The sequence below is a fragment of the Mauremys reevesii genome, linkage group 7 (genome assembly GCF_016161935.1).
Source record: "Mauremys reevesii isolate NIE-2019 linkage group 7, ASM1616193v1, whole genome shotgun sequence".
NCBI lineage: Eukaryota > Metazoa > Chordata > Testudines > Geoemydidae > Mauremys > Mauremys reevesii.
Genome location: NC_052629.1, coordinates 92578702 through 92597913, shown reverse-complemented (window position 1 = coordinate 92597913; position 19212 = coordinate 92578702). Strand labels below are relative to the sequence as shown.

At 42.4% G+C, this 19212-nt stretch overlaps 1 protein-coding gene across 3 annotated transcripts in view; it reads left to right on the top strand.

The window, feature by feature from the left end:
- The window catches only part of PHF2 (PHD finger protein 2), a 143129-nt gene that overhangs the window by 83879 nt on the left and 40038 nt on the right, over nucleotides 1–19212 (top strand). For all 3 annotated transcript variants that reach the window (XR_005582781.1, XM_039481321.1, XM_039481322.1), the window contains 5 exons: nucleotides 5970–6130; nucleotides 11095–11236; nucleotides 14348–14534; nucleotides 15154–15316; nucleotides 17987–18074. Coding sequence is in view for 2 of the 3 variants with exons in the window: in XM_039481321.1 (XP_039337255.1) it covers nucleotides 5970–6130; nucleotides 11095–11236; nucleotides 14348–14534; nucleotides 15154–15316; nucleotides 17987–18074 (741 nt within the window). In the remaining variant the exon portion in view is untranslated. The remainder of the gene's footprint in view (nucleotides 1–5969; nucleotides 6131–11094; nucleotides 11237–14347; nucleotides 14535–15153; nucleotides 15317–17986; nucleotides 18075–19212) is intronic.

Sequence of the window (19212 nt, the reverse complement as noted above, 5' to 3'; positions counted from 1 at the left end):
TGTTTCTGAATAACAGCTGCCAACTGCTCTGGTGGATACGGAGCTCCTTTCATGGAGCTCCTTCCTAGCTGTGAGCTTCTGTAGGCTCTTACAGGACCAAATTCCTTGGTGACTTAAACAGACATGTGAGTTCCATACGGGGTGTCCCTGGGCTATGATGCAAGCGTAGGGGTTTAAGTGATAAACCAACGGAATGTGAACAAATTGGGCATTCTCTGGGTGAATAAACTGAATGTAATTTCTATGCTGATTGGCAGAGCATGTATAGCAGAAAAGTGACAGGAGGATTTAAAAGAAGAAGAATATAAAGCATCCAACCCATACTTTATTTGGCAGTTTCCTGTTAGTTACGGTTTCTGCTGCATCTCTCCCATTTGCACCTCCTTAACATGTGTAGATTACCCTAATTCTGCATTCCCAAATTGGTACAAGTTGCACAATTTATCTCTCTTACACTCCTTTTATGTCCCATTTACACTCACGGTGTAACTTGCATCACCAATGAACTTGTTCTCGGACCTTTTATGGGACCTGCACCTGTTTACATCAGTGACAGGTGAATTTGGCTCATTCCATTTAACACTCTCCTGTAATTTAATGGCTCCACCCTTTGCTTCTTGTTCCTAGTTAAACAGCTCCTCTTCAAGTTCACAGGTTGCATAGAGTTTAGGTGGAGCTCATCTTTAGCTAAGTATCTTTTACCCCAAGAGGTATCTTTGTTCCTTAAAGCATAAAACTCTCCATAAGCTAATACCACCTCATCTGCACCTTGGGGCACCAGATATCCATCTAGGACTAATAGTACTTAATTTCTCAGAAGGCCATCTCTGAGGATCTGCTCCTTGACTTACTACTTTGATCCTTAGATCAGAATCTCAAGACTCACTCTTTGCACCTTAACGACACCTAGGTGCAGGAAAAGCACTGTCCTTACTAGTCCTGGCTTAAACTGTATCTACCAAGGAAGTAATATCTGCTACATGAACACATGCCTGGCAACATATCATGTGGATCTGTTATCATAACACAGGCTTTTGTATAGGTGCTTTTGAAAAATTCCTCTTCCAGTGCCCTTACCTGTCTGTTCACTGAGTATCTCAGAAGTTCCCAATAGGAATTATTCAGTTTACCTCTTGATCATCTTCCACTAATTTACCCAGTACTTGGAACTGGTTAGAAGGCTCCAGAAACAGCCTGGTTCCTTAGAATGGTTACCACTGTCTTCACCTTTTTCCTATTTGTATCTAGTCCTCTTGTCCTCCAAGCATCCCCTCCTCTGGAGAGCTGGCATGGCAGTCTGGCTAAAGAATGTATCAATAAACTTCTCACTTTCTCCAGTGTGAGGCTTTCAATTGGTTACATGAATCCTGGGGGAAGTTAAGAATTCCAGAACCTCATTCAGAAATTCACCCATCTGACACTGAGTGCACTTTCTCCTGCTTCCAGCGGGCAATAAGCTATCCTCAGTGGAGCTTGATCTCAAAATCTACTCACCCACACACAAAAAGCCCCCAGATCCTGGTACTCAGACAGCTGTGTCATTTGAACTTCAGAATCTCATTATGAGTGGCCTGATTAGAGCAACAAAGAAGGGCGCTTTCCTAACCGCTTGCCTGAATTCAAAACAAACCCACCTTTCAGCGAAGAACTCTAGTCAGGACTATGCCATAGTTGTATCTTATGCACTGACACACTAAGAAGCTACAGTAAATTGAGTAAGTTGTTCTGGACTCCACCATGGCAGTATTAGTGTTTGTATACCTGCTTCAGCTGCTACTAACACAGTCAGTTGTAGTTCAGAACTAACACAGAAGAGGGCAGTCAAGCATTAGTCTCAAGTATTTCTGGAGTTGTATTGAAGGGTCTATTATCCCCCCCTTGGTGCAAGTGTAAATCTCCCATTTGTGTTCTGGCTGTTGGTGCCTGTGTGCCCACTGTGTATGGGAGAATAGATCTCTCAGTATACACAGTAGTGCATTATTAAAAATATCTTCACGAGCTTAAAGAATCTTATACTTGTCCAAGTAACTAATTTCCCCATTTGCCTAGGTAGACTCAGAGGAGAAAATAGCATTTGTTAGACGCTTTTGCTAGAGGACTGTTACTATTTGGGTACTTGTAGTTATAGAATCATTAATCATTTTCACAGCGATCATGCCTTTGAAAATGTTTGTTAAAATATTTTAGTAGTGAGAAGCTCCAGAGGTTGGATTTCTGAAACTTCTGAGGTTAGTTATCTAAATCTGGTAAAACTGCTGCATTGTTTCAGTTTTTGTTAATTACTGTAAGACTTTAGTGTTTGACTGTGAGTTTTAAAGAGTTTAAGTGAACAATTTTCCTTAATGTTACATAACATTTTGAATGTTGGCTTCTTTAAATTGGAATATTTAACACTGTCGATGTGTCTGCATTGAGCACTGATAACTGACTGTTCTCTACACCGATTGAAATTGGTTCATTAACACAAAGTGTTACCTTTGATGTTTTCAGCAGTTTAGGCACATGAATTTATTCCAGAATATTTAAGCATGCTTCACATCTTTTGCAATAAATTGATTTATTATTTCAGTCTTATGCATATAATTGGATTGTTGCAATCAAATGTGAACCTGAATAGAGTTCAATGGAACGCAGTTAGCTATCTAGTCACAAAGAGGCCTGATTCTTCACTACCTTGCACCTTGTATAGTCATTTAAATCTATTCAGCGTTGGTGTAAAATGCTATTCAATTAGAATGGTAGCATTTAACACGCTGCTTGAAAAGGTATAAATGACTACACAAAGTGCTAGGAGTGGAGATCCAGGCTTCCAATTTCTAGCTGTTATGAATTAATTGCCAAAAGACTTCAAGATTTATTACTATTCCTGGTTTGGGCTCCTCTTCTTATAGATCCAGGTTTTTGGCCTGATTCTCAGATGCCCTGAGCACTTACAACTCTTATTCAAGACAGTGGAATTTTTGGGTACTTGGGAACTTTCCAGATCATGCCCCTAATAAGAAAAGAAATATAATACTCTTAGTGGCAACATACAAAGTCTTACCTTTTGTGACCAGTGAATAACTGACTACAATTACTGGGCAGAATTATACCCTCATTTGGAACTGAAAGAAGAATTTGTCTATTAAATTTATCAGGGAAAAGTTGTAAGTTAGAATTGTTGGATAAACAAAACAGTAAGTGTGTGTGTGTGTGTGAGAGAGAGAGAGACAGAGACAGAGATAGGTAGATAGATATATAAAACACACACACAGCTACTTGCTGTTGAAAGAATGTGCTTTTGACTGTCTTTGGCCTGGTCTACACTAGGCGTTTAAATCGGTTTTAGGAGCGTAAAACCGATTTAACGCCAAAACCGTCCACACTAGGAGGCACCTTATATTGATTTTAATGGCTCTTTAAACCGGTTTCTGTACTCCTCCCTAACGAGAGGAGTAACGCTAGTATCGGTATTAACATATCGGATTAGGGTTAGTGTGGACGCTGATCGACGGTATTGGCCTCCGGGAGCTATCCCACAGTGCACCAGTGACCGCTCTGGACCGCAATCTGAACTCGGATGCAGTGGTCAGGTAAACAGGAAAAGCCCCGCGAACTTTTGAATATTTCCTGTTTGCCCAGCGTGGAGCTCCGATCAGCACGGGTGGCGATGCAGTCCGAAATCAAAATAAAAAAAGAGCTCCCGCATGGACCATGCGGATGTGATCGCTGTAAGGGCAGGCAAATCCGTTCTATCAGCGCTCCGTTACAGAAGATGAAATTCAGAATCCTTTTTTAAAAATCTCCAGACAGACGCCATAGCAGGGACTCAGCGCACTGCAGCGTGACAAGCGTAACGGAAAGCCAAAGAATCAAATGGATGCTCATGGACTGGAGGACTGAAGCTATCCCACAGTTCCTGCAGCCTCCGAAAAGTATTTGCATTCTTGGCTGAGCTCCAAATGCTTCTAGGGTCAAACACAGTGTCCGCGGGTCAGGGCATAGCTTGGCAATCTACTCACCCACCCCCCACCCACCCCCAGAAGCGAAAGGTAAAACAATCCTCTGACTCTTTTACATGTCACCCTATCTTTACTGAATGCTGCAGATAGACGCGATAGTGCAGCACTCAACACCAACATCCTTGCTTCCCCCCCCCCCCCGCCATGGGCGGCTGATGGTACAAAATGATGGAAATCCATCCTCATCATCAGCCTCAGCTGATGGTACAAAAGGACTGGTAACCGTCCTCATCATCAGCCTATTGGCCCTAATTTTTTCTGGTGGATGGATGGTGCAATATGGCTGGTAACCATCCTCATCATAGCAACAGGGGGCTGAGCTCCATCAGCCCCCACCCTTCATGTGTAAAGAAAAGATTCAGTTGCCCCTGGACTAGCAGTGGGATGCTGGGCTTCTCTCCTACACACTGCTTAATGTCCTGTCTGGACTATCATAGCAGCTGGAGGCTGCCTTCCACTCATTTCTCACTAACACGTCAGTGTGTCTTATTCCTGCATTCTTTATTAATTCATCACACAAGTGGGGGGACAATGCTACGGTAGCCAAGAAAGGCTGGGGAAGAACGGAATCAACAGGTGGGGTTGTTACAGGAGCACCCCTGTGAATAGCATACAGATCATAATTTCTGCAGGCTCTGACACAGAGCAGCTGTGCTCTCTGGTTCTATGATACGGTGGTTCTCTAGTACACTTGCCTATATTAGGCAGCACTGATTCTATTTTTAGATACCCAAAAGGAGGGATTGACTCAGGAGTCATTCCCAATTTTGCTTTTGCGCCCTGGCTGATCGGCCAGGGGCACTTATGACAGCAGCAAATGGTACAAAACGATGGAAGGTGCAATATGGCTAGTAACCAATCTTGGCTTTTGCGCCCCTGGCTGATCGGCCAGGGGCACTAGCAGCAAATGGTACAAAAGGACTGGTAGCCATGATCATCCTCAGTTCCAATTTATGGAAGGGTTTGGATGGTGCAATATGGCTAGTAACCATCTCTGCTGTCATGCAAAAGCAAAAGCATGCTTCTGTGTAGCGCTGCTGAATCGCCTCTGTGAGCGGCATCTAGTACACATACGGTGAGAGTCACAAACGGCAAAACAAGCTCCATGATTGCCATGCTATGGCATCTGCCAGGGCAATCCAGGGGAAAAAGGCACGAAATGCTTGTCTGCCATTGCTTTCCCAGAGGAAGGAGTGACTGACGACATTTACCCAGAACCACCCGCGACAATGATTTTTGCCCCATCAGGCACTGGGATCTCAACCCGGAAGTTCCAAGGGGCGGGGGAGGCTGCGGGAACTATGGGATAGCTAGGGAATAGCTACCCACAGTGCAACGCTCCAGAAATCGACGCTAGCCATGGACCATGGACGCACACCACCGATTTAATGTGCCTAGTATGGCCGCGCTCCACCCGATTTTATAAATTCTGTTTTACAAAACCGGTTTATGCAAATTCGGAATAATCCCGTAGTGTAGACGTACCCTTTGAATACATGTACTTATATATATAATGGGATGAGATATTAAACTGGCAGTCATAAGATCCAGCATACAAAATTCATATCTAGTTTTATTTGACACGCTGACTTACTTCTTTCGTATAGTTTATAGTTTCCAATAGCAAAATTCACATTACACTATTAAAGGTGCCTAAGGGAGTTAGGTGTTCAGTTTCCATTGAGTTTCAATGGGATTTGGGCACCTAACTACCATATGCTTCTTTGAAAATCCCAGCATTTTGTCAATATAAGTAGAAGCCAAGGACATTGTTTTGGATTGCTTCAAAAATATCAAGCCACCTGATTAAACAAAGCAAGAGATACAAGGGATAAGTTATCAGTGGCATCTTATTGCTTACAGCAACTTGTATATAATTGTGTGCTTATCCTTTCAATAAAGAAATAAAAAAGATGCTGAATTTGGATGTGAAATATCTTAGCACAGTATCTGTGTTTGTGTTTCTAGTGCTGAAGATGTGGTAGTCAAAGTGACAGGAAGCCAGCTAACAACAGAGTACTTGGAAGAAAATGGGTTCACAGAACCTATCCTGGTTCCGAAGAAGGATGGCTTGGGCTTAGCAGTACCCGCACCTACATTCTACGTCAGTGACGTTGAAAACTACGTCGGTACGTATTTGTCTAGAAAGTGGTGTAATAGTTGTTTGCTGCTGCTTTCAGTCATGCCGTTTCGGCCTCGCCCTGTCAAGGGCAGAGCTGCACATCCAGGTGGGAGAGTGCTCACACAGCTGCTCACTTCCCAGGATCAGAGGTACTCCTCCCTGAATGCTCAGCCAGCTCTGATGCCCAGATCAAAGGGTGACTGGTCCATGGCTGCTCCTTCTCCCCTCTTCTCTCTGCCCCCATTGTACAAAATCAGCACCGTTGCATCTGTGTAAAACTGGAGTAAACCAGCAGGGAATCAGGCCTCTTTGGTTTTTGTTACTTATTTAAATGAAGCTCCTGACAAATGCTTGGGGGAAGAACTCTTTGAGTGATTCCCCCCTCCCTCCCCACTCTCATCGTCTGCTTCTCTGAAGGAAGGTGAGATTTGATGGGCCAGATCCTCAGCAGGAGTAAATCTGTGTCAGTGGAGCTAATCCCATTTATGCCATTTGAGGATTAGGCCCATAATATCACTAGCATTTGTCAATAAAAAGCAAATGGGGGGAAAATGATGATAAACTAATTTCAGGCCTTCTTAAACGTCATCAGGAAGGAAAAAGGGGACAAACACAGGTCCTCTTTAGAAATCAAGATCTCGTCTGACCTGCATAGACATGCTGGCCCAGATGTTCGGGTCTGGCTGAACTGCGTTTGGTGCATCACCCTGTGGGGAGGGGCAATGATGTCTCTGTGCCACCTTTGTACTCCTCAGATTTCCAGGGCCGTGGGATCCAGTTTGGACTTTTCACATAAGCTATAGCAACTGCTGAAGGCTTCTCTGTCTTCCTGCAACCTATAGTGGCCCCAGGGCCGGTGCAAGGATGTTTCACGCCCTAGGCGAAACTTCCACCTTGCACCGTCCCCGAGCCCCTGCCCTGAGGTGCCCCCCCTCATGGCAGCTTCCCTCCCTCCTCCCTGAGGCGCCTTCCCCGCCCCAGCTCACCCCTGCTCCGCCTCTACCCCGAGCATGCCATCACTGCTTCACTTCTCCCGCCTCCCGAGCTTGGCGCCGCAAGCCTGGGAGGCGGGAGAAGTGTGCTTGGGGAGGAGGCGGGGCAGGGGTGAGCTGGGGCGGTGAGTTCCCCTGCGTGCCACCCCCGCCCCCCTTACTTGCTGCAAGTGGCCCTCCCATGCTCCCCAGCTCCTTCCGCCTAAATGCCGGCGGTGACTGGGGCAGCCGTGGTTGCTGCCGAAGAAAATGCCGTCCCCCAAATCCTAGTGCCCTAGGCGACCTAAATGGTTGCACCGGCCCTGAGTGGCCCAAATGGCTGTGGCAGTATCTGGGGATTGCTGGAATGCAGCAAGCTCTGGTCATGCCCCCCTCAACACACTGGCACACCCCCTGCCCCTAGGGATCCCCGAGCTGCACAATTAGGCCAACTTTAAGGCTGCTTTGTGCTACTGAAGTAGTGAAAAGGATGCTCGGTAGGGTCAAGGTTCTGTCCTTAAGGGCCTGATTCTACATTGCTTTACTCCTTGTGCAGTCATTCGTACCTGTGCGAAGTGGGTGTGAAATACTTCCATTGGGATTGGGTAGCATTTTACAACCATTTTGTGCAGGCAAAGTGACCTCACAAGGTGTGAGGAGGCTGACCCTAGAGATTCTGTGGCACTTTCTATAAAATGATGGTGAGAGTTTGCTCAGTGAATTTCTCTTCCCACGGTAGTGCAGTTCTGTGTGCTGGTTGGCTGCCACCCTCTGTCCAGAATTGGCTGCATTTAAGTGGTGTGTTAGTTTGCAAAACATTTTGTCTTAAAATTAGAACTGCGCTAAATGTAAAATGTTGTTGTCATCCCTCCCACTGCAAGGCTCCCAAACTTCATTACACAGCAGTAGCTTTTAATTACTAGTTAAACCACAATTATTTCCTGGCCAAATCCTGTGTTGGAGAGAGTGAGAGCAAGGGTTTTCCTTTCTGTTGCACTGCAGAGCACTCTGTTCCAAGAAGCAGTCGTCATGATATTGAGAAATTGGTTTTCCAAACCATGTCCTAACTAGGGCTTTCAATTAATCGCAGTTAACTCATGCGATTAACTCAAAACAAATTAACTTGATTAAAAAAATTAATTGCGATTAATTGCAGTTTTAATTGCATTGTTAAAATATTTTTGGATGTTTTTCTACAATTTCAAATATAGTGATTTCAGTTACAATGCAGAATACAAAGTGTAGAGTGCTCACTTTATATTATTATTTTTTATTACAAATATTTGCACTGTAAACAAATAAAAAAGAAATAATATTTTTCAATTCACCTCATACAAGTACTGTAGTGCAGTCTCTATCGTGAAAGTGCAACTTACAAATGTAGAATTATTTTTTTACATAATTGCACTCAAAAACAAAACAATGTAAAACTTTAGAGCTTACAAGTCCATGCAATCCTACTTCTTGTTCAGCCAATCGCTAAGACAAACAAGTTTGTTTACATTTCTGGGAGATAATGCTGCCCGCTTCTTATTTACAATGTCATCTGAAAGTGAGAACAGAAGTTCGCATGGCACTGTTGTAGCCAGTGTTCAAGGTATTTACGTGCCAGATATGTTAAACATTTGTATGCCCCTTCATGCTTTGACTTGTAGATTGTACTATTTTTGTTTTCTTTTTTGCAGTGCAAATATTGGTAATAAAAATAATAACATAATGCGAGCAGTGTACACTTGGTAGTCTGTGTTGTAATTGAAATCAATATATTTGAAAATGTAGAAAAAGACCAAAAATATTTATAATTAATTTAAATAATCCATTATTGTTTAACAGTGTGATTAAAATGGCAGTTAATTTTTTAATCATTTGACAGCCCTAGTCCTAGCTGACTACTACCATCTCACCATGTATCACACATACAGCTAGTCTGAGGTCCTCTGTCTGTACAAAGCATTCCAGCTTGCTCAGTTTAGCTTTATATCAGTCAGTATTGTTAGGCTTTCTGTGGTTTCTATTGCTAATGATCATTTGCATTAATTTGGTGATATTCTCCTGCTGTATCACTTTCCCAGTCATCTGGTTGACTTCTTCAAGTTCTCTCCAGACTCAACCTGTTCAGAACTCTTCAGCACCCATCTCAGAGTGATCACGTGGAGCCGTCCTGAAGGAGCTCTGTAACCACTGCAAAATTTGTTCTCCTTGCCTTCAAGGCCCTCATTCCTCCATCTGCCTCCAGACTCTTGTCTGCCCTTCCACCTCACCCAGTCCCTTTGCTACAACACTTACTTCCTTTCCCTCCTCTCATCTGCCATGACTCTGTACCTCCATCACACCCTATCAATACTGCAAAATCTGCCCCTTCTCCACTATAATCAGTTAGCTGCCAACTAGTGTATTAACATGTACCGTTATCAGCCCTTGATGTTTCTCCATGTCTGCTGTCCCTCCCCACCCTCACACCCTCTTCCCGTAACATGTCCATAGTTGTAATGGTTGTGTACAGTGAGATAGTTGCCCAAACAACAGTGTATTAAAATAGCCTTTAGTTTACTGTAATTTCCATCCTCTCTAGTCTACTGGAAGCATATTTTTACTTGTCCATCTGCTGTCCTTAGCAGATTTTATTGTTTGACCTGAGTGCTCCTTAGCATCTGCTGGCTTTCTCCCAGCCGCTAGCTAAAACAATCCACCCTCCCTACATACAAAAAGCTCTCTAATAAAAAGCCAAAGAGTAGAGGAACACAGGCTATTTACTGTGCAATCTGGAACTGGTTTCTATAGAGAATGGGACAAAACAAAATTCTGGTGTAACATAAGTGTAATTTGGCTTTGATGGGGTTATACCAGGGAGGAATTTAGCCCATTGTTTCTAAGGTTTTCCATAGGCCATAGAAGAGTCTATTTAAGAAGCAGCAGAGGAGAAAGTAATTTGTGTAAACTAAAGAGCCAGACAAGTTGTTGTTGTGCTGGCATTATGCACTAAAAGCTGTGTTGTGACTAAAGAACTGATTTATTCTATATCTGCCCCAATGTGAAAGCTATAAACAGAGATATTGGGAGAGAAAATTAAGGCTACACATTTAAACTCCACTGAAATATAGAACAGTAGGGTCACTTTTCAGGACAGCAGACTAGAGAAAATGGTAACTTGTTGGCTTAAAAATGGGCACTCATTAAGGATTGTTAGAGCTCCTGGGCCTGACTCTTCCCGCACTTACACCATTTTTACCCTGTTGTAGCTCCACCAGCTTCTGTCGAGTTACTCTTGGTTAGCGTTATCACTGGAGTTCTGAATCAGGTCCAGTTTATTTTAGATGAAATGCAGAATGGAGGTTCTGGGGACTTGTTTTCTGTGTTTGGGAAAAGATGAATTTTTTTGGTAGTTTTAACAAAATAAACCAGACAAAGTAAGACTCTTTAGGTGCACCTGTTATTCCAAATGACTGTACTTTAGAAATGGGAACAATGTTAGGTGGCCGATCTTCGTTGATAGCTAACATTTATTTCAGTTTGCCAAATTGAAAATTTATTAGAAAAATAATAGGATTAAGAAACAATTGGAAAATCACTTGTGCTGTATAATACCCTTACTGTCCTTGTAATATACGGTACGATAGGAAAATATAAATGTTAGTTAATCACATAGGGTTGGTTTTGCAGAGCTATTTCATTGTGGATTTCCATCTGATTTTGATTATGCTACTATGGAAATTCCACAATGAAATAAGTAGAGAAATTAAAACTAACCTAACACTAATCTTTTTCAGATAAAATCTTTTAAAATGAAAAGCTCAGAGGAGATAAGTACAAAAGTTATTGTTAATATAACCTTAAGATTACACTGATTAAGGTGATTAAGATTAAACATGAAACAGCTGGGAAATGCAGAAGTTTAAGGTGCTTCTAGAAACTTTAACTCACCCACTCATTGTCCAATGGGTCCAATCCTGCATTCCTAGTGATCTGAAACTCCCATTTTCTCTTGGCATTAATTTCTTAGGACCAGAAAGAAGTGTTGATGTCACTGATGTCACCAAACAGAAAGACTGTAAGATGAAACTGAAGGAGTTTGTTGATTACTACTACAGTACCAACAGGAAAAGAGTTCTCAATGTAACTAACTTGGAATTTTCAGATACAAGGTAAGAGGAAATAATTGACCAGTCTACTCCATGTACCCTGGAACCATGCCCTCTGTAGAGTATGGTGTCCTAAAAGCTCCATGAGATTTGAGTCCCTTCTGGCTTCTCCCGCAGGTTTCTCTGTAGGAGGAGGTGCTGTGGCCTCAGCATACTGATTTCACAGTGGGTCTGATTCTCCACTGCCTTGCCCCTTGTGTGGTCAGTTAGGGTGTATCTACATGGGAAAGTTTTACCAGTTATACCAATGAGATATAGTTATGCTGCTATAACTCCCCATGTGGACACTCTTCTAGTATACTAGTGGCTTTTTTCAGCGTCGCTTAAGCTCCTTCCCAAGTGACGTAAGCTAAACTGAAAACGACCTGGGGAGTTATACTGGTTTAATGATAGCTTAAATTCAAACCTTCAGTTATACCAAATTTTTTTCCCATGTAGACAAAGCCTTAGACCATAACATGCTACCAGATTAAAAACAGGCGCATCACACAGCCACTTTGCACATGGCTACACAAGGCTTGAGGCAGTGGACCATCAGTCTTGATGCATGTCTGACATCACATTGGATACTTATATGAAACAAGTCAAATATTGGCAGGATGCCAAAAAAAAGAGATAAGGCAAAGGCACAATGAAACTGTAGAGAGATGTGTAGATTAACCAAGTCCTCCACATGAACTTCTCAAGGGATGAAGGGGTGGGGGAGGTCTCGTTTTCCAAGCTTGTTTCTGACACGATTTTTTTTTTAAATTAACAAAGCCAGAAGAAAAAGGGCCAAATGGTCTTTGGAAATCTGCTGTAAAATAAAATTATCCATAGCACCTGAGAGTCAGTGGAACTTGGACTCCTTAGTCACATTGGCATTTCTGAAAATTTTACCCTCAGTCTGTTTTCCTTTATTATATTTCTGTGAGTGTCTCCAAGAGCACAGTACTAAAATGGTGATGTTTGATAGATGTTTGGTAAAGCCATCCTAGGCACCTGTAGACATTGGACCAGATTCTGATTTCAGTACACTGCAAATTCAGTGCAACTCCAGACAGATTAAACAATATACATCGGAGTTATTCTGGTTTAATTTAGTTCAGGGGTTGATGAGAACAGAGTTAAAGTGAATATAGTCTGCTGGTTTTGTGGAGGGTGTGAATGCCTCTGCTTCAGTGTTTGCAGGTAATCTGTTACCTCTTTGACTCCAGATCCATCCTGATGTTGACCTTATGTGACAGTGACACTGACTTGAGCACAGATGTTTGTTAGTTGTCCCTGAATATGTGTTCCTGCTATAGCACTGATTTGAAGCTAGCTGCAAAATTTAGTGATTGAATGAATTTCAGTTTTATAAACCTCGGACGTGGGGAATCTCCCATTCTGCACTGTGTTTCATGTTGTGTTTCAGGCTCTTAACAGTCCCCTCTATACCTGAAAGTACAAATTACTGTTTTTTTGGTTTATACAGCCATATTCAGGACTTGGAGTGAGATTATACCCCAGGAGTAGCTTCAGTGAGGGCGATGAATTTATGCTATCCTGAACCTTATGCAGTCGCATGAATTCTTTAGATTTGCCTTGTACTCCTTCTGGGTAATCTAGACACGTATAAAGAAAATGTCACTGGGGAAAAGGACCCTTTATAAAGACCACATCACTACAGAGAACATGATGAGCTCCAGCAGAAAAATAAACAGTTATGATTTTAGAAGAACATTCCATCTTGCTGAAAAGAAAAAAAAACAATAATAATTAACAGAGACTAGAAAAAGGCTGAAAGATAATTGCAAGTTCATTTCTTTTAATATCCAGAGTTTTCTCGCCCGTGCTCTCTTGTATTTATTGTTTTAGTGATTTAAGCTTGTTTCCACATAAAGAATCTAAAGTAATTTCAGAGTTCAATAATTACAAGTATTTTCAATAGGGATTTTACAGCTTTCCACTTTTAAGAGACAACAATGATGGGAGGTCTTTTATTCTCAGGATTGCTGGAGCCATCACTCATATGCTGATGATTTAGACATCAACTACCAAATATTTTATTTCTTAACAAAGACAGTGACGTTTTAATTGAATCTCAAACTCCATCATTCCCAGCCATTTTAACTGGAACTATGTTACAGGCTCTGACGGTGAGCATAAATGATACATGCCTGGCAAACGGGAGCATATAATTTTAGATTGATGTTCAGATGCTCTCATTTAAGTGACATTTTTAAAGTGCCCTGTGTTGGAAAAACAGATATTTGTTCTAAGTATTGACCTGGTTTAAGTAAAAGGTTAATTTAGTTCCAGCACTACATAGTCACTTTTTCAGTTCTTCATGTCAACTTGTGATTGAATATGCTTGGATGAGCTCCCCGAATAACACTTTCTCCTCATTTGAAGTTTTTGAGACATCACTGAGACCAGAACTGGCTCAAGCCCTCATTAATTGTATTAAGAATGGCCAGCTCACTTTGCAAAGAAAAGGAGTGATTTCTCAGTCCACCAGGACTCCTCCTAGCCGGGACATCAAAAAGTAACACATCCACTGTATGCCACCATACAATCGCTAAACCTAAACATCACAATATTGATACTGTAAACCAGGAGCTAATTAAACAACATTAATAATGTCAACAGCACAAGTTCACAGACCAGAAAAGGATCAGCATGTTTCATGAAGAGATTTAAACCCCACCAACTTCTGCTTGTGAACATTTTTCAGCTTATTGTAAAAGTATAGTATCAGAGGGGTAGCCGTGTTAGTCTGGATCTGTAAAAGCAGCAAAGAGTCCTGTGGCACCTTATAGACTAACAGACGTATTGGAGCATGAGCTTTCATGGGTGAATACCCACTTTGTCGGATGCATGTGCATTGGAGCTCATGCTCCAATATGTCTGTTAGTCTATAAGGTGCCACAGGACTCTTTGCTGTAAAAGTATAGTTTCCTTATGCCTGAAATATTCCAGATCAGGTTCTGATCTTAATTACTTTGCTCTAAATTCAGAATAACTCCATTGATAGGTATGGAGTTACTCCAGATTCAGATTGATGTAACAGATCAGAATCCAGCCCTTCTTTTCTGTATGTGATGGTTATTTTGATCATTATTAAAAAGGTTTTTTATCCCCTCTGTTAAGAATGTCCAGTTTTGTAGAACCACCAGACATCGTTAAAAAGCTGTCTTGGGTGGAGAATTATTGGCCTGATGATGCTCTGCTGGGAAAACCAAAAGTGACCAAGTACTGCCTGATATGCGTGAAGGACAGCTACACAGATTTTCACATAGACTCTGGAGGGGCATCGGCTTGGTACCACGTGCTGAAAGTAAGGAGTTACATTTTACTTCCCATTTAATAACCAGTTCAATTCTTAGACCATCATCAAACATTTCCAAGCTCTTTGGCTAAGATAAAGTGTCACTGTAATAAAAATATAGGCCCAGGTCCTCAACTGAGGTAAATCAGTGTAGCGCCATTAGTCGGTGCTGTGCCAGTTTACACCAAGGATAGGGCCCCTAATGTATAAGTTGTCTAAATCTTCTCTTTCAGAGAACTCTAATTTAAGGATGAATTAGTTAATGTTTGTGCAGTACTTTCTAAATTTAAATCTATTTATAAATGCTAAATATTATTATATTCTGCTGTTACTCTGATACAGTAGGTCTTTTCCATCTGTTGCTAATACGATCCCAAAGTCTGAGCAATTATCTACCAGTAACAAACTTTGTAAAGGTTTATATATAAACACATGATCCTTTTAAAAAAAACTTCTTAGATTATATGTAATCCCATTTTCAGTTATGTTTCTATACCAGGATTCTATCCAAAATTGTCTAGCAAACCTTATTTAAATAGTGTTAAAATAGGCGGTCCAACAGCCACTCTGTTGCAGTTTCATTTGGTTTGGATGTTTGTTGCTAACTGCATTTTTTTTTTCAATTCAGGGAGAAAAGATATTTTATCTCATCAAACCGGCCTCTGCAAACATTTCCCTGTATGAACGCTGGCAGTCAGCAGCAAATCACAGTGAGATGTTTTTTGCAGACCAAGTGGATAAATGTTATAAATGCACAGTTAAGCAAGGACAAACGCTCTTTATCCCATCAGGTGAGTAGGTTGCTAAAGGTGATCTGTGTAGAGGATTCCCTGGAATATTAAAAACAAGTGCTGCTCTGTGCGTGCAAGCTTTGCCTAATTATAAATTATTCTCTTCTCTGGGGAAAAAATGGTATTTCATGTACTTACTCAATTGACCTCATCAGATGAAGCACAGATTCTGTGTGCCTTGCTTTATTGTCATTTACATGGTGCATGCTGAACAGCAGATACTATTGTAATTTAAACCAGAGATCCTATTACTTGTCTGTCATTTCAGTGATGTGCAGCGAACATTCTGCTCTAACCGAGCTCCATGTTCCTCTCTGTTTTCCGTGCCAAAAGGATGGGGAGGGAGGAAGAATTAATAGAGGCCTCAGTGCAGGAAATCTGTCTATTTTAGGTATTTGTTTAGCCTCCTTTACCATAGGGTCTGAGCACCTCATGATCTATAGGGTATTTATCCTCACAACACCCATGTGAGGTAGAAAAGTATTTTCCCAATAAGGGGCTGTAACATAACAGCTACATGATTCTCCCAGGCTCTCACACACACAGTTTTTGGCAGGGCTGGGACTTGAACCTGGGTCTCCTAAATCTATGTCTAGCATGCTAACCACTGGACCATCTGGGAAAGCACACTGATTTGAGGTAGCACTTCTACATGCTTTTCTGAAACAGGAGTGAAGCTAGAGAAGCAGAACCTCCCTGGGGCATGCAGTCCCTCCTGTGAAGTTTGAAAATTTTTGACCAGTTCTATAGTGTTGACTTCCCTAGTGCTGTGGAGGTGCAAAGGAAAGCAGATTCTGGCCAAAGAATATTGTACTGTACCAATATTTAAAAGGAGTAAACTCCCGGGGGAGAGAGAGAGAGGAATTATTTAGGATGATCTAGGAGTAGTTGGATTGAGTTAAGCAAAGGAGTTTTGTCTGAACATCAGGAATATTTTTCTAAGGGCAAAATCTATTAATCTGTTGAAAAGCCTCCCAAAGGCAGTGATGGAAGACATTTAAAATGGGTCTGGACAAAGCATTAGAAAATATACCACAGGAGACCGCCCTCACTCTACCCCTCCCCCAAGGTCCCACCCTGTCCGGCCCTCTCCCCCGAGCGCACCACGTCTTCGCTCCTTTCCCCACCCCCCCAGAGCCTCTTGCGCGCTGCAAGTGGTGAAACAGCTGATTGCAGCGGGCACGGAGGGGGAGGTGCTGATTGGCCGGGCCCGTCGGCAGGCAGGAGGCACTGTGGGGAGGGGGAAGTTCTGATGGGGGGCTGCTGGTGGGTGCTCATCACCCACCATTGTCCCCCCCGTTGGTGCGCCAGCCCTGGAGCACCTACGGAGTCGGCGCCTATGGCTGGAGCACTGGTTCTGAGACCTTCTCCCCCATGGCGTCTCAGAAGCCAGGTGCCAGCCTGAGCCTGAATGTTTACACTGCATTGTTAAGCCCTGTGAACCTGAGTCAGCCCCCATTGCTATCGGTCTCTTATTGCAGTGTAGACACATCCTTAGACTTCTAAGTGCTTTTCAGAGTCCTTATTTTCCTATGATACTGGGGAGCTAAGGGTCTGTGTCTCTGGCCGTTGTTCCACTCCAGCCCATATACTGAATGCTGCACTATACATTCAAACCCTAGCTGCAGACTGGGGATGGTAGATTTTGTTTTGTCAACCCCCATATTCTCGGCACCAGCATCTTTATAGAGATGCAGCCTGATGAGAGGTAGCATAGTCCAGTGGATGGGACACTGCATTGAGTGTCATGAGATCTGGATTATATTCATGGCTCTACCTCTAACCTGCTTGTGCCTCTTTGCCTCTCTGTGCCTCAGTTTCCCCTCCTCCCTTTAGACAGTCATCTCTTTGGGGCAGGGATTCTCTTTCTCTGTTTATACAGTGCCTCTCACAATGGGGCTCCTATCTGAGTTGGCATGTCTAGGTGCTGCATTAACACAAACAATTATTAATATTAATCCTGGTACTCATGCTTTACAGGCAGCATCCAGAGTGTCCCCATTTCTTTCTCTGTGTGTAGTCAGAATTAATTACACATTTGAGTTTTGCTTTGACCGTAAAAAGTAGAAAGTAGGCGTTTTCCTGATGACCATATGTGAAACTGTCTGGCAGAGTAAACACTGAACAGTTTACAGGATCCACTATGTGAGGGGGTTCAAGCGAGAGTAGCTTTTTGTATGAAAATAAGTATTTGGAAAACACCTGTTCATAGCACCACGCTTGAAGCCCTTATCAAGAGTTGTCAGTACTTGGGGTTTTTTACACTTGAAGGTCTGAAAACAGGTACTGTTCTATTACTGCTGTTTTTCAGAGTAACAATAAAACAGTAGCTCTCTGAATGATCTGTGCAACATCTCTCTCTCTCTCTCTCTCTGATCTTGCTGCAAGTGAATTAGCAAGACTCCCATGGGAGATGAAGGTTCTCGGCATGTTACAGGATCAGGCCCTAATGTACAATGAAAGCAGTGGGTGCTAATTCAGTGCTAATTTAAGCATGTGCAACTCTATTTACTCCAACAGCGTAACCCTTGCTCACTAAAAGGGCTGAAATGGGCCCATGATCTGGATGGCCACACAGGAAGTAAGATACTACATAGACTGCAGCAGCATGCTGTTAACAAGTTACCAGGGTTTTACTCAGTGTCTCCTTTATTTCTCTGTCTTTTACAGGTTGGATTTATGCAACTCTCACACCTGTAGATTGCCTAGCATTTGCGGGACATTTTCTACATAGCCTAAGTGTTGAAATGCAGATGAGGTACTTCGTCTATGTTTTCAGCTTTTCCTTATCAATTTTATCTATACTTAAATTTCAGATTGAGGTTCTGTATTTGGAATCATTTGTTGATTTGGGATCTGAAATTTTGGTTCAGACCTAATTTTAGTTGTAAGGAACTTAGATTTCCTTTACAGGTTAAAAAGACCATGAATTGAGCCAGACTCCCTTCTAAGAATTAGCTTGAATATTTAATACCCCGCTACCCCGCTATAACGCGACCCGATAAAACACAAATTTGGATATAACGCAGTAAAGCAGTGCTCCGGGAGGGCGGGGCTGCGCACTCCGGCCGATCAAAGCAAGTTCGATATAACACGGTTTCACCTATAATGCGGTAAGTTTTTTGGGCTCCCGAGGACAGCGTTATATTGGGGTAGAGGTGTACTTATGTCCGTGTATGTTATGGGCCAAATTCAGAGCAATGCAAAATTTAGACACTTCTGCCTTCTTAAACTGTTTTACACTTAGACTCCTCAAGACATTATTTACCCTCAATATAATTAAATGCAAGGGTATCTAAGGGTACGTCTGCACTTTAATTGTGGGGTGTAATTGCAGCATGTGTAGACGCATCCAGGGTAGCTCCAATCTGGCTCAGTGGTGTAATGGTAAAAAAAGAAGTGGGTGAACTAAGCTAAACTAAACTCCATGTTCCCCAAACAAGAAGTAAGTGGATAAACTCTCTTTAGCCATATTTACCCTCGACTACGTTACCGATCTAACTAGTTCACATTTCAATAACAATGAGGCTGTCACATCATGGACTTCAACATGGGCTAGCTGCCCGAGTAATTATCCAGGGTTCCAAGTGGGCTTGTAGCAGCCAGCTGTGAAGTCTGTGCTGGCATGGCTTCACTGCTACCAGTTTATGAGCTAGCTAGGTATGTCTACACATGCTGTAGATACATTCCTTGGTTGCAGTGTAGACATACAGTACGTTGTTTTAATTTACGCACGAGGGCACCAGAAGAAAAGAGATATGCTATGTTACTTTGGGAGATGTACCTTACAACACACTGTGCACCCTTCTGAATATGGACTTCTAGCTGCCCAGCTGGGGACCGTACCAAGCGTAAAGTAAAGGTCTGTTCTGAGGTCAGACAAATCATGCAATGAG